The 18013-nt window shown below is 34.5% G+C and overlaps 4 protein-coding genes across 7 annotated transcripts; all 4 read right to left on the bottom strand.

Moving 5' to 3' along the window:
* LOC107626192 (putative disease resistance protein At3g14460) lies at nt 842-6077 on the bottom strand. 4 transcript variants are annotated; one of them, XM_016329011.2, is made up of 4 exons: nt 2459-6077; nt 2186-2258; nt 1333-1645; nt 842-1218 (listed from the first exon to the last, which is right to left on the bottom strand). In XM_016329011.2, exon 1 carries the CDS (start codon nt 5800-5802, stop codon nt 2464-2466), a length of 3339 nt encoding a protein of 1112 aa, XP_016184497.1. In that variant the 5' UTR covers nt 5803-6077; the 3' UTR covers nt 842-1218; nt 1333-1645; nt 2186-2258; nt 2459-2463. The 4 variants fall into 4 exon arrangements, with proteins under 4 accessions (XP_016184497.1, XP_016184498.1, XP_020972171.1 ...); XM_016329012.2 differs by lacking the exon at nt 2186-2258; XM_021116512.1 differs by having other exon boundaries at nt 2194-6076.
* Nucleotides 6553-10355, bottom strand: LOC107627956 (fatty acyl-CoA reductase 2-like). Its single transcript, XM_016330763.2, has 11 exons — nt 10123-10355; nt 9670-9759; nt 9436-9546; nt 9232-9338; nt 8943-9129; nt 8757-8857; nt 8452-8662; nt 8150-8311; nt 7667-7748; nt 7137-7534; nt 6553-6941 (listed from the first exon to the last, which is right to left on the bottom strand). Exons 4-11 carry the CDS (start codon nt 9335-9337, stop codon nt 6776-6778), a joined length of 1413 nt encoding a protein of 470 aa, XP_016186249.2. The 5' UTR covers nt 9338; nt 9436-9546; nt 9670-9759; nt 10123-10355; the 3' UTR covers nt 6553-6775.
* Nucleotides 10128-13613, bottom strand: LOC107627957 (putative disease resistance RPP13-like protein 1). Its single transcript, XM_016330764.1, has one exon. The coding sequence runs from the start codon at nt 13611-13613 to the stop codon at nt 10128-10130; it is 3486 nt and encodes a 1161-aa protein (XP_016186250.1).
* Nucleotides 14328-17683, bottom strand: LOC107627958 (probable calcium-binding protein CML15). Its single transcript, XM_021117097.1, has 2 exons — nt 17439-17683; nt 14328-14493 (listed from the first exon to the last, which is right to left on the bottom strand). The coding sequence occupies exons 1-2, from the start codon at nt 17681-17683 to the stop codon at nt 14328-14330; spliced, it is 411 nt and encodes a 136-aa protein (XP_020972756.1).

The following is an 18013-nucleotide window of genomic DNA, read 5'->3' on the forward strand; positions in this document are numbered from 1 at the left end:
TAACATATAAATATTATACTTTCTATTGTAATTATTGTTTCTAATTTTAGTTAAAAATATTATCATTAATGAAAACCTATTCTCTTGTAAATAATAAATATTAATTCATGATAATATTTTGTCGCATATACATACTTATTTCCGATAACTTCAAGATATTGCGTATTGATATTATTGTGATTCCTATGGTGTTTGATAGTTGATACCACAAAAAGAGTGCATTTTGCAAGAGCCCTGCTGCAGAATTGCTGGAGCTGGCTTCAAATCTTGCATCTCGGACCGAAGAGAATCCGCAAACTCAGAAATCTTGGCAAGCAGTTCCTTGAGTTCTTTGATCTCGGTTGAAGATTAAGAGCTCCACAAGAGGAAAGAGAGGCTGTGCTCTCCAGTTTTTTCATTCAACAACAAAAGTTGCTTTACAATGAGTTCACCAAGCTTTTTTGGGGGTTCGAATCCCGCTTTATGTATGGAGCAACTCATTCGCCAGCAGCAGACCCTTAAATAGAGCTCTGATTCGCGACGGATTAGTCTTTGGCCTGTTGGACTGGAGAATACCGTGGGCAACAAAAAAAATGTAATTTGCTACTTGCAATGTCCTTGTCCGCAACTACTATGTAATTTTCTTATGCTTAGTGGTTAAGATACATGCTGGTTAAATCAATCATAGAGTTAATGCATCTATTCTCTACTCTAAAGTTGAATTGGCATTGGTGCTCTATATGAGAGTGAGGGTACAAGTCCAATATATATAGCTCCAGTGGCATCATAATATATATCTACCAGAATGACCGAAATTCAGAAGTATCAGTGCCAATAAAATTAATCTTAGGAAACAGCTACATGAAATGAAACCATGGTGTTATTAGTATATATGCATCATGCAATGAAATGATGAGGAATACGTTTGATAAAGTATGATAGTTAATTAAGCACTGCAAGACATCACTATGTGACTGGAATTTTATATCCCTAGAGTATATTTCTGCAATTTTATCTATGTTCATACTATGAAGAAAATAAGCAATAATGTATACATTCGTTCACATTATGGAAGAAGAAAATAAAACAAATATGGATGTTAAAGGGTGAAAAGTTGCTGAAAATCCTCAAGGCAAGATCAGCAAAAGAAGTATGAAACTCTGCTTTTACTTGGAAGTGGAGAATATGGATAAGCAAAGAGCAAGAGGAAAGTGGTCAAGGCAGCCCAAAAAGCAATTCCTGCAACAAAAGTAGGAAAGTGATTAGCATTTAGAAATGTGTTGGAGCAATTCAAGGACAGAATATATAGTTTGGGGCATAAACCTTTTTTTTTTCCCCTTTCAATAGACATACCTTTAATCTTAAACTCTTCATTTTCAGCTGCAAAGAATGTAAACCAAACTCTTCTTCACTATTTTGTTGTGCAATAGTTTAATGATGAAAAGATGCTTATATAAAATGAGCCAATCGAATTATGAGTTATGATACACTAAGAAGCCTTCATTTCTGTTATAATTCTACTCAAAAGGCATGCCTCAGAGTTCCCTTTTTGTTATCATGAGTCATGACAACGAAATTTGCCTCGACTAGTCAACCTTCATTTCTTCCTTGAGTTGAGTAGAAGCTTTTTCAGATCACAATACAGGCCCAAGTTTTACCATGTTATCTGGGAGGAAAAGAAGAAACAATAATCTAAGAATTTTGTGGAAAATTAGAAGGAAAACAAAAACACTGATGAATTTTATGCTTATGCTAAGTTGTTTGTGACTCCATTAAAATAGGCCACGTCATGCACATGGGATGAAAGGCAAGATCCTTATTCATAGTTGTTATCTCATCCCAAAGATTTCCTATATTTGTTTATTGCAGATTTCAAACATGAGATTTTGAAGAGCCGCTACCCCTATGAAGCACACATCCTTACGGATTCGTGGTATTTGCATGTTAGACATATTTCGAAGTTATTTAGCCTTATTCTAATTTTAAAATAGTATATATTATTATTTATTAAAACAAAAAATATTTTAAATACTTGATATAATTAAAATAAGACATTAAAAATAATTATAAAATTATCTTATATTTTAATATCAATAAAATATTAAAATATAATTTTAATTTATTTAAAAAATACTTTATATTTCATTGTCCATATTGTATAAGAATTTTAAATTGGTATCCAACGAGAAGCATCCTTACAACTTACAAGAATACAAGAATGGAGGTGCAGCACCCAAATGCAGTAAATTCACAAGTCCCAGCAGAATCAATAGATGTCCCTATACATGAAGAAAAAAGGAAGAAGAAACAAATAAAGGGGGTAAAACAGTCCAATGGGGAGAAAAAACAAATTCAAAAAGCTAAAGTACCCATGGACTACAAATTTGGAAATAAAAAAAAGATTACTTAGGAGAGAATGAATACGATGTTGGAGAAGATGAAGTGGGTTTGGGATATAGAGAGATAGCAAAAGAGTTACCTGTTTTAAAATGTTGAGTAATTATCAATCATATTCCCATCAACAAATATTACGGGGAGGTGGGAATTGGGGTCCTTCCTCTCTATGCCTTCATCCAACAACCCACATTTTCTGATTCTGAGTTCCCTTAAAGAGCCAGGCAGCCTTATTATCTTCTCCAGCTTAGGGCACTCTGCAATTACCAAGTATTGGAGGGACTGTGAGTGTGACAGCTCCAGAGATGTCAAATTTTCACATCTTTCAATTCTCAGATCATTGAGATTCGGGAACGCTGGCAATGTGAAGGATGTAAGCGAATCACAGCTGTTGTCTATTCCAAGACTCCTTAGTGACTGATGTTGTTGGTGTTGCATTGGGAATTCTACATTCTTGCAGTTATTGATCCGCAACTGTTTCAATAAAGGAGGCAAAGAATCCCCTGGAAATGATATGGCTGATGAGCACCCTGAGATCTCTAGCTCTATGAGAGAGGTTGGTTGGGTGTGGGTCATGGCCTCAAACAGAGAATCCACAAGCTGCTCTCCATTAATTACTACTTTCTCCAACATGGAAAGTGGTTGGTCCCGCATTCTTGCTTCCTGTTTGCCATCTATTTCTAAATTGAGGATAGAGGGAGCTCTTGGCAGATAACAAACAAGCTCCTCGCATCCTGAAATGTGGAGTGATTTCAAAGACGGAAGGAAAGTGGGCAAATCTCCTCTTAACTTAGGACAGTCAGAAATACGGAGCTTCTCAAGTTTCGGAAATGGTGCATCATCATCATCATCACATTCATATGACTCCCATTCCTCCCAGCAAGGAAGTTCTTCAATAATGAGAATTTTAAGGGATCGGAAGGGTGTCTCCTGATGCTGACGAGTTCCATCACCCTTATAGAATGACCCACCAATCTTCTTCAGCTTGTCGAGCTCTTTAATGACTAGCGTCTCCAGAGAGGGTAACTGTCCAAGTGAAGGAAGCACCCAACAATTCCTGCATCGACTCAGCACCAACTCAGTCATGTTGTGGTACAAAGACTGCCCTACCCAATCCGGAAACATCGTACCTCTGTAACCCCAGATGACTATCCTCTTCAAGTCTTTGTGAGGTTCTAATTTGGCAAGTACATCTTTTTCGATTTGGGAATCAACAATATCACTATCTTCACCTGATGACCACCACAAATATAGATGAGTGATGTATTTCTTATCAACCATCCTTGCCTTCCAAGCTTCACTGCTATCAGCCACATTCTCTAATTTCTCAATACTAAATGACCCTCGAAGATTTACAAGTTCTCCCAATTCCCCAATCCCATTCTCTTCATGCTTGCCAACAATATAGTAACTTAACATCTGCAACTCTTTCAATTTGCTCATCCCTTTTGGCATCTCTTCTAACTTAGTCTTTGTAATATCGAGATGGCGCAGATTTACAAGATCTTGCATCTTGCTTGGAAGCTTTTTCAGGTTTCCACACTCTCTCAACTTCAATGTTTGTAAATTATACAAGTTACTCATGGACTCAGGCAATGTCACGATAGGTGTACCAGAGAGATCCAAATAACGCAAATGGATCAAATCACCTATTGAATCCGGCAATGAAAATGAAATATGCTCAAAAGGATGAAAGTTAAATGACAAAACCCTTACGTGCTTCAACTGTGCAAGTAAGCGACAACGATCAATTTCATTTGAGGAATCATGGGGGGTACCAACATTTATTTTCAACAATGTCCTTGCATGTTGTAAATTATCACATGCCTCCAAGAACTTTGAGAGCGAATCACTAATGCAAAGTTTATATGAAAGATGACGAGGATAAGCATCATGCTTGGCTGCATTTTTTAGTTCAAAGGTTCTAGAAAAGAACTTTCCACCATAGAATATTGCTAAATCATGTATGAGATCGTGCATCACAAATGAATTTTTACCAGAGTTAGAATGTTGAAAAAATGATCTTGAAGCTAAATCAGTAAAATATTTATAACCAACTTCTTCTAAACTGCTGCCACTCTTTGGTTGCTGCAAAAGATCTTCTGCCATCCACAATAACACCAGTTCCTCCCTTCTGAATTCGTAATCCTTTGGGTATAAAGAACAATAAACAAAGCAACGTTTTAAGTACGAAGGGAGATAGTAATAACTAATTCTTAATGCTGGAAGAATACTACTCTCATCTTCTGAAAACTCCCAAATCTCGCTATTCAAAACATCAATCCATTCCCTCTCATGATCTTTTGTCCTTAATAAGCCCCCAAGTGTTTGGACAGCCAAAGGTAACCCTTTACACTTTTGAACAATTTTTCTACCAATAATTTCTAGAGCGGAACGGTCTCTAGACTCAGTAGGAAAAAATGCATGTTTTGCAAACACTAACCAACAATCTTCCTCATGCAACAAACTCAAATTGAGAGGTTGAATATGATTAGTTTTCACCATAGAAGCAACTGAATTAAGGCGGGATGTTACAAGAATATGACCTCCCTCACTTCCACATTCAAAAGGAGTTAGAAAACTTTCCCAACCCTCACGATTACTGCTCCATACATCATCTACAACAACCAAGAATTTCTTCCCTTCTAGCTTATCCTTCAAATGATTTTGAACTGTATCTAAATCATTCGAGTGACAAGAACTACCAGTTTTCTCTATCACAATTTTTGTCATCTTAAGAACATCAAATTCCTCCTCACCAACACAAACCCATGCTTTAACATGAAATTTTTGTTTCACTCTGACATCATTATAAACCAATTTTGTCAGAGTAGTTTTTCCTATCCCACCCATGCCCACGATGGGAATCACAGATATTTCACCATCTTTAGTATCATCTAACAACAATTTCACTATGGTATCCCTCTCTCTGTCCCTGCCAACAAACATATCAGATTTTTTAACTAGTGAGGTTGATGGAATCCTCCCTGACATGTTCTTCGCTGCAATCTTTTCCAGACCAAGGATATCTTTGTGTTTCGCAATATCCTCTAATCTAGCAATGACTTCTTCAATCCTAGTCACAGCCATATCCCTATCTTGTGAATTGAAGATATGAGACAGGAAGTTACCTGGATCCTTCTGAGTGGCAGCTTTGGTGCATACTTCATCCAACAAGTCATCAGCATCATAGACAGCATCTTGAAGATTTTTGACCCACCTCTTGACAGCATTGTCAGTGATCTGTTTCTTCTCAGCATCATTCAGCACAGCTTCAACCACGTTCAAAATATTCTCCAACCTTCCAAGCAGATTCTGGTCAAGCTTCTTTCCTCGGATCCAGTTGACAAACTTATCATTGGCCAGCCTGTCAAAAAGAACATTGAGGAAAGAAGAGAGAAAAGCTCCTCCAACAAGTTCTGCAGCCATGTTCACAAGATCAAGAAAGTATGGAACAAGGAAGTGGTTTGTAGTTTGTGTTTGCACTCAACTCAGATTTCTCACAAAGGGTAAGCAAGTAGTAGCTTGTAATGAGGTATATGGTGTGGTACTGATAAATGTTTTTGTATCAAAATTATATTGACTTCAAATGTTTATTGCTCTTCCGGGCAAGTTCACAAGATGCTTCTTGCTTTCTTCCTCCAAAGCAGTGACATGTTTGAGTGCTTTCATAAAGTGTATGGTCCACACGGCATCCAACAGCAAATAGGAGAATGTTTGCATGACATTCTTTCACACATTTCTTACTTTTTCTAATGTTTATTACAAAAAGATACTTTTATTTTTCTAAATGGAATCCAAATTTTTTCAGAAATGTTGAAAAAGCACATCAATGATAATTATGTTGTTTTAATTATTGAGGCCGCTCCTCCACTGATAATTATGATCTTATTACTTTATTAGCTATACAGTAATCTGCATTATTGCCTTTGTCCTACTTGCTTAAATTATTGCATGAAAAAAAAGTAATGTACTTTCAAATCAAATGTACCCCATGTATCTATTTCTAAGCTTCATTCTGAAAGAAACATGATTCTAAATTTACTTTTGTGCCTGTTTAGATTGGTCAATCGACATTTAGGTATGGAAACTCAAATTCATTTCTCAATTTATGAACTCTATTTCATTTTAATATTGTTAAAAAAAAAATAAAGCGGAATAAAGAAAACAATTGAGTGATAACACGTGTCAAGAAAGTTTTAACATGATTAAACACTATTTAGTAATAGATTACAGAGATATGATTATTATACCAATAAATTACAGCATGGGATAATGGAGATTCCCTTGTAGTTGAAGTTGTTGCCAAAGTCTCATAGTGTTCAAGGTAACAAGGGAAAGTGTGTATACATAAAAGTTTTTGGAGAATATGACAGGTGATTACATAGCACAAAGTAAGTCACTAACTACCCATTCCCCTTCCCTTCATGACATGTCTCCTTAGACCTGGTATATGAACATTGGTGATATAATCTTTCCAATCTATTGCCTTTACATCAAATCCAAATTCCCTTTTTTCTTCTTCAGACATGATTTCCATTAATCTTTCTGTGTTACTGTTATCAAACCTGCATCAAAGAAATAATTGGTTTCATGTCATTAATCTAGTCTAGAAAAGAGTACTAATCACTTTGATTTTTTCCTCTAAACTTGAATTATTAAGTATGGGATACTTCATGATATAATGCAGATACAAGGATATATGTTTAAAAATTACAGCTCTAGTATAACATCTAATAAAGTTGGTTAAATTAGAATCTAACCTTCCACCATAAAATGTGTATGGTTCATAAATATTGGCTAAGTACTTTGCTTGCTCCACTGATTTTCTACAAATATTTTCAAGTTTCTGAGACATCTTCCCCTTTGATGAGGCCATAGCTGTGAGTCCACTCTTCTGAATAGCATCTCTCCATAAGTGGCCAGAGAATTCCTCTGTGGAGCTAAACAACTTCATCAATGGAACTTGAATTGGCCTACCCTTTGAGTCAATGCATGGAGAGGAGCTATAATGTTCATAGAGCAATCTTGCAAGGTCTTGGAACACCAAAGGGTTCACTACAGATGAAGCAATTTGATACACATTGATATCTCGCTTTTGATCCATTCCATGTCTTGCCATTGCTGCCAAGGTTGCATTAACAACCATGTCAGATGGAACCTATGAAAGCATATTAGTCATTGTTAGTTTAAGAGTTATTAAAAAACCTGAGTTTATGAATTAAATTTTTTCTGTGTTTTTCTTTCCTAGTAAAGAATTCTATTATAATGCAATTATATTAGTTTCACTTACCACATCAAGTACCCCATTTGGATCTACCAAGAAACCTGTTAGCTGTCCTTTCCCATAGCATAGAACTATTGGATCCATCATCCTAAAAAGTTGACAAAAAAATTGTTAGTTCTATCATGCAAATGTCATTGCTATTATTAGGTTATTCAAAGGTGCTTGGTAGATGAATTGCTTCCTTTTCCTTCTTATTTCTGGGAATAGATTTCTAAAGCATGTATCTTCTAGAGCCTTTGGTAGGTAGAATGTAACAATTTGATATAGATGAGACTATTTTTGTGGAATCCTAGGTAAAACTTGTTCTCAGAAATGTAACACTCTTGAAAATATTTTTAAAGTATTATACCAAAGACAGAAATATTTTCACATTCGTGAAACAAAAATGCTATGTGCACACTAAAAATCAGCCACTATGTATTTGGTGTATATGTAGCATGGTTGTTCTTGAAAATATGAAAATATTCGCCCTACCATTATTTGACATACCTATTTCCTTCCATCCATCCAGGAAATGGTTCTTTAAAAGTGCTTTCTATAACACTTGGACGAATTACAACAACTGGAATATCTTCCCTCAATTTATCAATCATCATTTCTCCCATAGCTTTTGTGAACACATAAGTATCTTGCCACCCATATCTTCTAGCCCTGTTAAGAAAACAAAATAACAAAAATTTAGACAAACAATTCCAAATTGGTCAAGAATTTTGTGACAAAGTAGTATTTTTTACTTTTTTGATTTTGGTTAACAATGAAGAGAACACAGAAAACTAAAGGACTCCACCTACCTTTCTAGACCCATCTCTCTCATCTTTTGAGCTAGTAAGTTGTCTTCAATGTTCCCATTGTAATTCGAAACCATGTTTATTTCGCCTTCGATGTCCAATGCTGGAAGAAAACTTTGTGGAATTTCAGATATGGATTTTTCTCTAGCTATGCAGTCTCCAATGCTAAATGGTCTTTCCATAATTCTTCCCTGTCTTTGTCCATTGACATAAGCTGCATAATGGAAGAAAGTTTTCTTTGGTTAATAATGTAATAAAAATTAGCAAATGATTATTACTTGATTTTTTAGCCCTTATTATCTTTTTACCTGTTGAAACATGCAGAAAGAGCTTAAGCTTCTTGCATTTTTCGGCAATGCTCATAAGGCGACACGGTCCTTTGGTGTTTATGTTGATAGCAGTATCATATCTGATCATACTAGTCGAATTATTACAATGAATAACTCAATATTAAAATTGGTTGGAACTTCTTGTTGTGAAATTATTGCACTAACCTTTCATCAAATGTTGTATTAGCTGCAGAATTTACAATTACATCTACCTCATCCATAATAACATTGGAAGAATCTTCATCTAGTCCAAGATTCGATTCGCAAATGTTGCCTACTACAGGTACTAGCTTGCTCAACATAAAGGCTTTGTAGGATTTTTCATGGATTTGTCTAAGGCATTTGAAAAGCTCTGTATTTATTATCCAAGACCGAACAAAATTCAGAGGTAACATTGCCAATAAAATTAATCTTAGGAAATAGCTACATGCAATGAAATAATGAGTAACTTTACCTTGATAAAGTATGACATTAATTAAGCACCCCAAGACATCATTCTGTGACTGAAATGAATATTTTGTATTCCTAGAATATATTTCTTCCATTTTATGTATGTCCATACTAAGAAGAAATAGAGTAAACGTTTAAGTTTTCCACATTATGGAAGAAGAAAAATGAAACAAATATGGATGCAATGAAAGGATGAAAAGTTGCTTACAATTCTCAATGCAAGACCGGTGAAAGCAGCATGAAACTCAGCTTTGAATTGGCAGCGGAGGATATGGATAAGCAAAGAACAAGAGGGGGGTCGTGATGGCAGCTCAAAAAGCTGTTACCGCAACAAAATTAGGAAAGTGATTAGGATTTAGGAATGTATTGGAGGCTTGGAGCAAATCAAATATAGGAATTTGTAGTTGGGGGCATAAATGTTTCTTTCTTACAATAGACATACCATTTTGTCCTAAAATCACAAAGTTATTCACAAAATTATAACTGTCAACTGCAGAGAATATCAACCAAACTCCTTATGCTGACATGCTTCCTGCGAAAAAAAGCGACTAAATGTTTTATTGTTTGGTTGTGCAATTGTCCAATGATGACAAGAAGCTTAAAAAGTGGAAGTAGCAGTGTGATAGCTCCACCATAGAAGATGGGCTAATTGAATTATGGGTTATGAACTTATGATGCACTAGCAGCCATATAATGCTACTCAAAAGTGAAAAGTGAAAACTTGCTCAAAAGGTGTATCTCAGAGTTCCATTTTGATATCATGACAACTAAATTAGACACATGACTTTATTACATAAAAAAAATGGGTTGAAGAAACTCAGTATTAAAATATGAGAATAAAACTATCATAAGAATATAATATATGAAAGAATGAATATGATGTTGGTGCAGTTACCTGTTTTAAGATGTTGAATCATTGTGAATCCGAATCCAATCAACTTGGATGTGGGGGATGTGGGAAATGGCTGGCCAAATGTGGGGGTCCTTCCTCTTTATGCCTTCACCCAACAACGGACATCTATTGATTCTAAGTTCCCTTAAAGGGGCAGGCAACCTTATGATCTCCAACTTAGGACATTCTTCAACCCATAATTGTCGGAGGGACTGTGACTGTGACAGCTCCTCCAAAGATGTCAAATTTTCATGTCTTGCAATTGTGAGATACTTGAGATTTGGGAACGCTGACAATGCGAAGGATGTAAGTGAATCACAGCTGTTGTCTATTTCTAATCTCTGTAGCCAGTGATGTTGTAGGTGCTGCATTGGAAATTCTACATTCTTGCAACGTGTGATGTAAAGCTCTTGCAATGAAGGGGGCAAAGAATCCCCTGGAAATGATATGGCTGATGAGCAGTTTGATATGTATAACTTTGTGAGAGAGGTTGGTTGGGTATGGGTCATGGCATCAAAGATATATTCCACCTGCTGCTTTCCATCAACGGATAGTTGCTCCAACATCGAAAGTGGTAGGTCCTGCATTCTTGCTTCTTGTGTACCATATATTTTTAATTGGTGCATGGGAGCTCTTGGGAGATAACAACCAAGCTGCTTGCATCCTGAAATATATAGTGTTTTCAAAGATGGAAGGGAAGTTGGCATATCTCCTCTTAATTTAGGACAGTCCCATATGGAAAGTTGCTCAAGTTGAGGAAATGGTGCATCATCATCACATTCAAATGACACCCATTCCTCCCAGCAAGACATATCAAAAATTGACAAAGATTTGAGAGATCGGAAGGGTGTCTCCTGATGATGATCCGTTCCATCAGCCTTATAGAATTCAGCACCAAGCATCTTCACCATATCAAATCCTGAAAGCCTCAATTGCATAAGAGAGGGTAACTGTCCAAGTGAAGGAAGCACCAGACAATTCCTACATCCCTTCAGCTCCAATTCAGCCATGTTGTGGTATGAAAAGTGTCCTATCCAATCTGGAAATACTGCACCCCTGTAACCACTGATTCTTAGCTCTTTCAACTCTTTGTGAGCATGTAATTTGTCGAGCACATCTTTTTCGATTTGGGAATCAACAATATCACTTTCTTGAAATGATGACCAGGTCAAATATAAAGCATTCAGGTGTATTTTTTCATCCATCCTTGCATTCAATGCTTCACCACTATTATTAACATTCTCTAATTTCTCAATACACAATGACCCATGAAGATGTGCTAATTCTCCCAATTCCCCAACTCCATTCTCTTCAAGCTTTCCCACCATATAATTACTTAAAAATTGCAATTTTTTTAATTTGCTTACCCCTTTTGGCATCTCTTCTAAATTAGTATCTTCAATATGGAGATGGCGCAAATTTACAAGATCTTGCATCTTGTCTGGAAGCTTCTTTAGTCCTCTACATCTGCTCAACTTCAATGTTTGTAAATGATACAAGTTGCTCAATGATTCGGGCAATACCACAATAGGCATATCAGAGAGATCCAAGTGACGCAAATTTACAAGTTCCTGCATGTTGGTTGGAAGCTTTTCTAGTCTTCTACATTTACTCAACTTCAATGTTTGTAAATTATACAAGTTACTCATTGACTCAGGCAATGTCATGATAGGTGCACCGGAGATATCCAAATAACGCAAATGAATCAAATCACCTATTGAATTGAGCACTGAATCATGCTGAAGAGGAAAAAAATTAAATGACAAAACCCTTACATGCTTCAACTGTGCAAGTAAGCAACAAGGATTACAAGAACCAATTTCCTTTGAGGAATCATGCCATGTATTAAGATTGATTTCCAACAATGTCCTTGCATGTTTTAAACTATCACATGTTTCCAAGATCTTTGAGAATGAATTATTGATGCCAAGATTATATGAAAAATGACGAGGATTATCATCATGCTTGTCTGCATTTTCGAGTTCAAAGGTTCTAGAAAAGAACTTTCCACCATACAATATTGCTAAATCATGCATGAGGTCGTGCATTACAAATGAATTTCTGAAATTGTTAGAATGTTGGAAAAATGATCTAGAAACTAAATCATTAAAATATTTATAACCAACTTCTTCTAAAGTACTTCCACTCTTTGGTTGTTGCAAAAGACCTTCTGCCATCCACAGTAACACCAATTCATCTCTTTTGAATTCATGGTCTTTTGGGTATAAAGAACAATAAACAAAGCAACGTTTTAAGTACGAAGGGAGGTAGTGATAACTGATTCTTAATGCTGGAAGAATCCCACTATTTTTTTCCGGAAGTTCCCAAATTTCACTCTTCAATATAAACTCCCAATCCTCTACTTCTTTTTTTGCTCTTAATAAACCTCCAAGTGTTTGAGCAGCCAAAGCTAACCCATTACACTTTTTGACAATTCTTCGACCAACTACTTCTAAAGCAGAACGGCTATGGGATTCAACAGAATTAAGACATGCATGATCTGCAAACACTGACCAGCAGTGTTCATCACCCAACAAACTCAGATTGTAAGTTGGAATAGTTTTCACCATATCAGCAGTGGAATCAAGACGGGTTGTTACAAGAATCTTAACGCCCTCATTACTAGATTTAAAAGGCTTTAGAAAACTTATCCAAGCATCATAATTGTTACTCCACATGTCGTCCAAAACAACCAATAACTTCTTCCCTGCTAGGACTTCCTTCAAACTCTCCTGAATTATGTTTAACTCATTAGAGTTACAAGAACAAGAAGATGCTTTCTCCAACACAGTCTTTGTCACCTTAAGAACGTCAAATTCTTCTTTCCCATCAGAAACCCATGCCTTAATATTAAATTTTTGTTGCACTTGGTCATCATTGTAAACCATCTGAGCCAAAGTAGTTTTTCCTATTCCACCCATACCGACAATAGGAATCACGAATATTTCACCATCATTAGTATCATCTAGCAACAATTTTACTATGACCTCCCTATCTTGGTCCCTGCCATATATTTCACGCGCATCAATTAGAGATGTTGATGGGATTCTCCATGACATGTCCTCCACTGGTATCTCTTTCAAGCCAAGACTATCATTCTCTTTTACAATTAACTCTAAAGCAGCAATGATATCTTCTATCTTGGTTACTATCTCACCATCATCATGCAAATTGACATAGCGAGACAGGGAGTTACCTGGATCCTTTTGAGTGGCAGCTTTGGTGGTTATTTCATCCAGTACATCTTCAGCATCGTACACAGCATTCTTCAGCCTGTCCAGCCAGTCCTTCACTGCTTCCTCTTCAATCTGCCTCCGCTCAGCGTCATTGATTGCAGCATGAGCAGCTTTCAGAACTGTCTCCAACTTCTCAACCAGCTTCCGGTTAAGCTTCTTTCTCTGGATGAGGTTGACAAGTAAAGGTGAAATCAGCATCTCATAAATAGTACCAAGTGCAGAGTTGAGAAAAGCTTCCCCCACAAATCTTGCAGCCATGATGATCTCACGATTATAAGAAATAAAACAAAGCAAAGTGGATTATAGTTTGCAGTGAAGGTAAAGGAAGTAGTAGTAGCAGGTTCAATGAAGTAATATATGGTGGTGCTGATATATTTTATTTTCCATGTAGCAAAAGAACATTGACTTTTTCTTCCAAAAAAAAAAAAAGACATTGACTTTGCACATTCTCATTGCCTTTGGGGCATGTTCACATGATGCTTCATGCTCTCTTCCTGGAAAACAATGACATGTTTCAGTGCTCTCATTGGTTTCTTCCAATATTTGTATTCTTAAATGATATTATTTAGTATTATGTAACATGATCTGTATTCAAATAATTTTTTTATAACATTTTACAACTTTGAAACTGATGATGAGGCCTGTTTGGTCACTCAAAATTTGGGTTAGGAAACTCAAACTGATTTGTCAATTTTTAGTTTAATATTGTTAAATAAAATAATATGGAATAAAGATAAAAATTGATTGGTAACAAATGTCAAGAAGGCTTAACAAGATTAAACACTCTATTTAGTAATAGATTACAGAAATATGATTATTATACCAATAAATTACAGCATGGGATAATGAAGATTCCCTTGTAGTTGAACTTGTTACCACACTCTCAGTGTGTTCAAGGTAACAAGGGAAAGTGTGTATACATAAAAGTTTTTGGAGAATATGACAGGTGATTACATAGCACAAAGTAAGTCACTAACTACCCATTCCCCTTCCCTTCATGACATGTCTCCTTAGACCTGGTATATGAACATTGGTGATATAATCTTTCCAATCTATTGCCTTTACATCAAATCCAAATTCCCTTTTTTCTTCTTCAGACATGATTTCCATTAATCTTTCTGTGTTACTGTTATCAAACCTGCATTAAAGAAATAATTGGTTTCATGTCATTAATCTAGTCTAGAAAAGAGTACTAATCACTTTGATTTTTTCCTCTAAACTTGAATTATTAAGTATGGGATACAGCATGATATAATGCAGGTATAAGGATATGACAATGTTTAAAAATTACAGCTCTAGTATAACATCTAATAAAGTTGGTTAAATTAGAATCTAACGTTCCACCATAAAGAGGTAATTATTTTTCTTTTAACTTATTTTTATTTTATTTTTATGTTTTGTCAGCTAAAGATAATATATAACGTGTGACCTAAGGCACATAACACAGCTAGGTAGAACGTGTGTGGGTCAATATATATGTCATAACCTGGTACTATTAAAGCAAAATTTGTTAACATTTTACTCATTGTTGATGAAGTATTACTTTATTCAGTATTTATTAATTATAATAATAATAATTAATAAATATTACATAAAATAAATTGACTGTTTTAACTAATTTTTTTGTCTACCAAATATTATTGTTAATTATCCTACGCAATATATATATAATCTAATCTAATGGTGTTTTATTATGTAATGATTGGCAGGGAAATTTTGTACATCTATACTATACTATGCATGGAATCATATGGACCATATAGCCTATAATTTTAAAAGGGCATAGCCTTTTTTTCCTTTAGACTTTTCGTGGTTATATTATTTCTCTAAATTTTAAGCAAGTGATGAAGTGTCCCACAATAAAAGATATGTAGCATTTTACTTTCTAGGCTCTACCTATAATAAGCTGGGTTATTGAAACTATAGAACCCTCTATTATTATTTATCATGTGTTGTTTCTAGATTCAAAAGAGAGGATTTTATTGTTGTAAATAAATTATATAACAGGAAATTTCTTTCCATGCAAAATTTAATTAACTTCTTAAGATTTTGATATAATGTTCATAAGATTTTGAAATATCAATAATTTATATCTTATTATAATTTTGCAAGATGCCTTTGAGAAACCCAATGGTGCCCGTGTATATATGTTCAGAGTTCAAACCAATATATTATTTAAAATAATTTCTCAACAATTTGTTTTACTATAAAAGTTCATCAACCAAAATCAAGGATTTCAGTATCATTGTTGAGATAACATGTGAGCTCATTATTAATTTATGATCATTTTCATAAATCTATATTTAGTTCATTATTGGATATGAGACATACATATTGGTGCGAATTATTTCATATATATTTTATACAACAAAAATGTTATTTGTACACCAAAATCAGCCACTAATGTATTTATGTATAAATATATGTGTAGTTTAGTTTATTTTTAATGTATATTTATATTCCAACATATATTTTATACTGGTGACTGACTTTGGTGGCTAATTTTGATGTACACCTAGCATAACTCTTTATACAATAATTAAAAAATTAAAGGGAAGAAAACAAAAACTGGTGCAGGCCCTTGTCATTAATCACAAGTGAGATTCATGAAATGGCTTATTAAAGTTTGAAAATTGGTTTATTATTATGAGGAGGTGTGGCTGTTATGTTAAAGACAAATTAAATAGGGAACAATTTTTTAAAAAAAATATAGAAGAGACAACAAAAGCATGGCAACTTGAATAAGGGTGAATTATAAAAAAATAAAACTAAACCTACCAAATATTAATAAATTTTTAACAATATATATGAATTTTTATAAGATTTAATTATTCTATTGATCTCTATCGTTTTACTAAATTTTTAATTATTTATATACTTTTTTTTTAATTGGGTCCTTATATTGCTTTTAATTTTATAATTAGATTATTTTCATGTCAAAAACATTAAAATTAATAGAAGATTTCTCCTAAAATACATGCGGTCAAAAATCTAATTAGATTTTTAATTATGAATACCTTCAATTTGTGAAGAAATATTTAATTAACTGACTCTAATATTTTTTACACTAAGAATAATCTAATTATAAAATTAAAAGTTTACCTCACTGGGAGTTCTCTGCACTCTGACGTAGAGAATTCCATCTTTTCTTGTCTTTTGTCTGTTTATGAGTAGGAACAGGGACAAGAAACCTCTGTTAGACTTTGATCCTGAACCTGAAAGGACTTGTAGACGACGTTTACAACAAGCAAGACTTTATAAGACTGCAGAGTCCACTATGGATAATAATAATACTGTTAATGCCAATGTGGCAAATCCGAATGGAGATGATCAATAAAGGAGAGTGCTTAGCTCTTATCCTGCTCCTATTGCGGATCTTTATGAAAAGTAAAATTATAGAAATTAATAGAATAATTAATTTATTTTTGTAACTAACATTTTTTAAAGAAAAGCTAGAAATATTTTACCATCACGCAAATTATTAATCTTTAGTAAATATTTTTAATACTTCACTCTACAAAAAATTAATAAAAAACTGAAATAATTAATAAATAGAAGAAATTAAAGTAGAAAAATGGTTACCAACGGTAGCTGATTGAAAAGTGGTCCAGCCATCAACAACATTCCTACTTGCCTTGACAATGGTCCTTCCAATGCCATCTCCAATAAACATCAAATTAGTCTTCTTTCTAATTACTTCCACATTCTCGAAGTGAATGCTCCACTTTTTATGTATATCACAAACCTAATGGAAAAGTATAGACAATCAAGTGTCTAATTAGGTAAGAATTGAACAACTCAATTAATTATACAAGTGTGTAATTAGATAAGAATTTGAACAACTCAATTAATTATAATTATTAATAATTAATTTTAAATTTTTTAAATTCAAAATTTAAATAATTAAAAATTGATTAAGTAAACATAATTAAAAACTATAAAAACGTTTTCTTTCTCTTCCATATTAACCTACACATCTCAACAACGACACTCACAAATTTTTTTTCTCGTCAGACCCTCTCCATCCCTCCCCTCACATAAGACGACCTCAAGAAGTTTGCCGTTGACAAAGTCGTTGAGTACGTCAAGTCCGGCATGGTCTTCGGTCTCGGCACCGACTCCACCGCCGCTTCCAATTCGACGTAGCCATTGCCGTTAACCTCCATGTTCGTCCACAACAAGTGGATCTGGTTCCCCATGGGATTGATCCCTAGAAAACGCAAGAGCGCGGCGAGTTCTAGAATCGTTAAGCTACCGTCGTTGTCCATGTCGAATCTTGAAAAAATTTCAAGTAAACAACCGAGTTGATCTTTGTATTCTGATGCCATTTTTGGTTACAATGATCATTTCAATTTCCTTGAAGCGATTATTCTATTAAGGAAATAGATTCAATCTTACTTATGTATACACCAAATCATCATGTAGATTTATGAAATGAAAATTGATGACATTAGGTTAGGATTTGAATGAAAAAAAGTGAGTGTCCTCACTTTTAATCACCCAAATACCACCCACCATAATTTTCAATTTTGAATTTGTTTGTGTATATATAATTCTTTTTTCAGGACATTGTTTTGAATTCTATTTTTGTGGTGGTATCAAAGTCATAGGCTAATATGGAAGAAGGAGTGGTGTGGAGCACGAGCTGCTTTTGAATA

This window comes from Arachis ipaensis, chromosome B02 (genome assembly GCF_000816755.2).
Source record: "Arachis ipaensis cultivar K30076 chromosome B02, Araip1.1, whole genome shotgun sequence".
NCBI classification, from domain to species: Eukaryota; Viridiplantae; Streptophyta; class Magnoliopsida; order Fabales; family Fabaceae; genus Arachis; species Arachis ipaensis.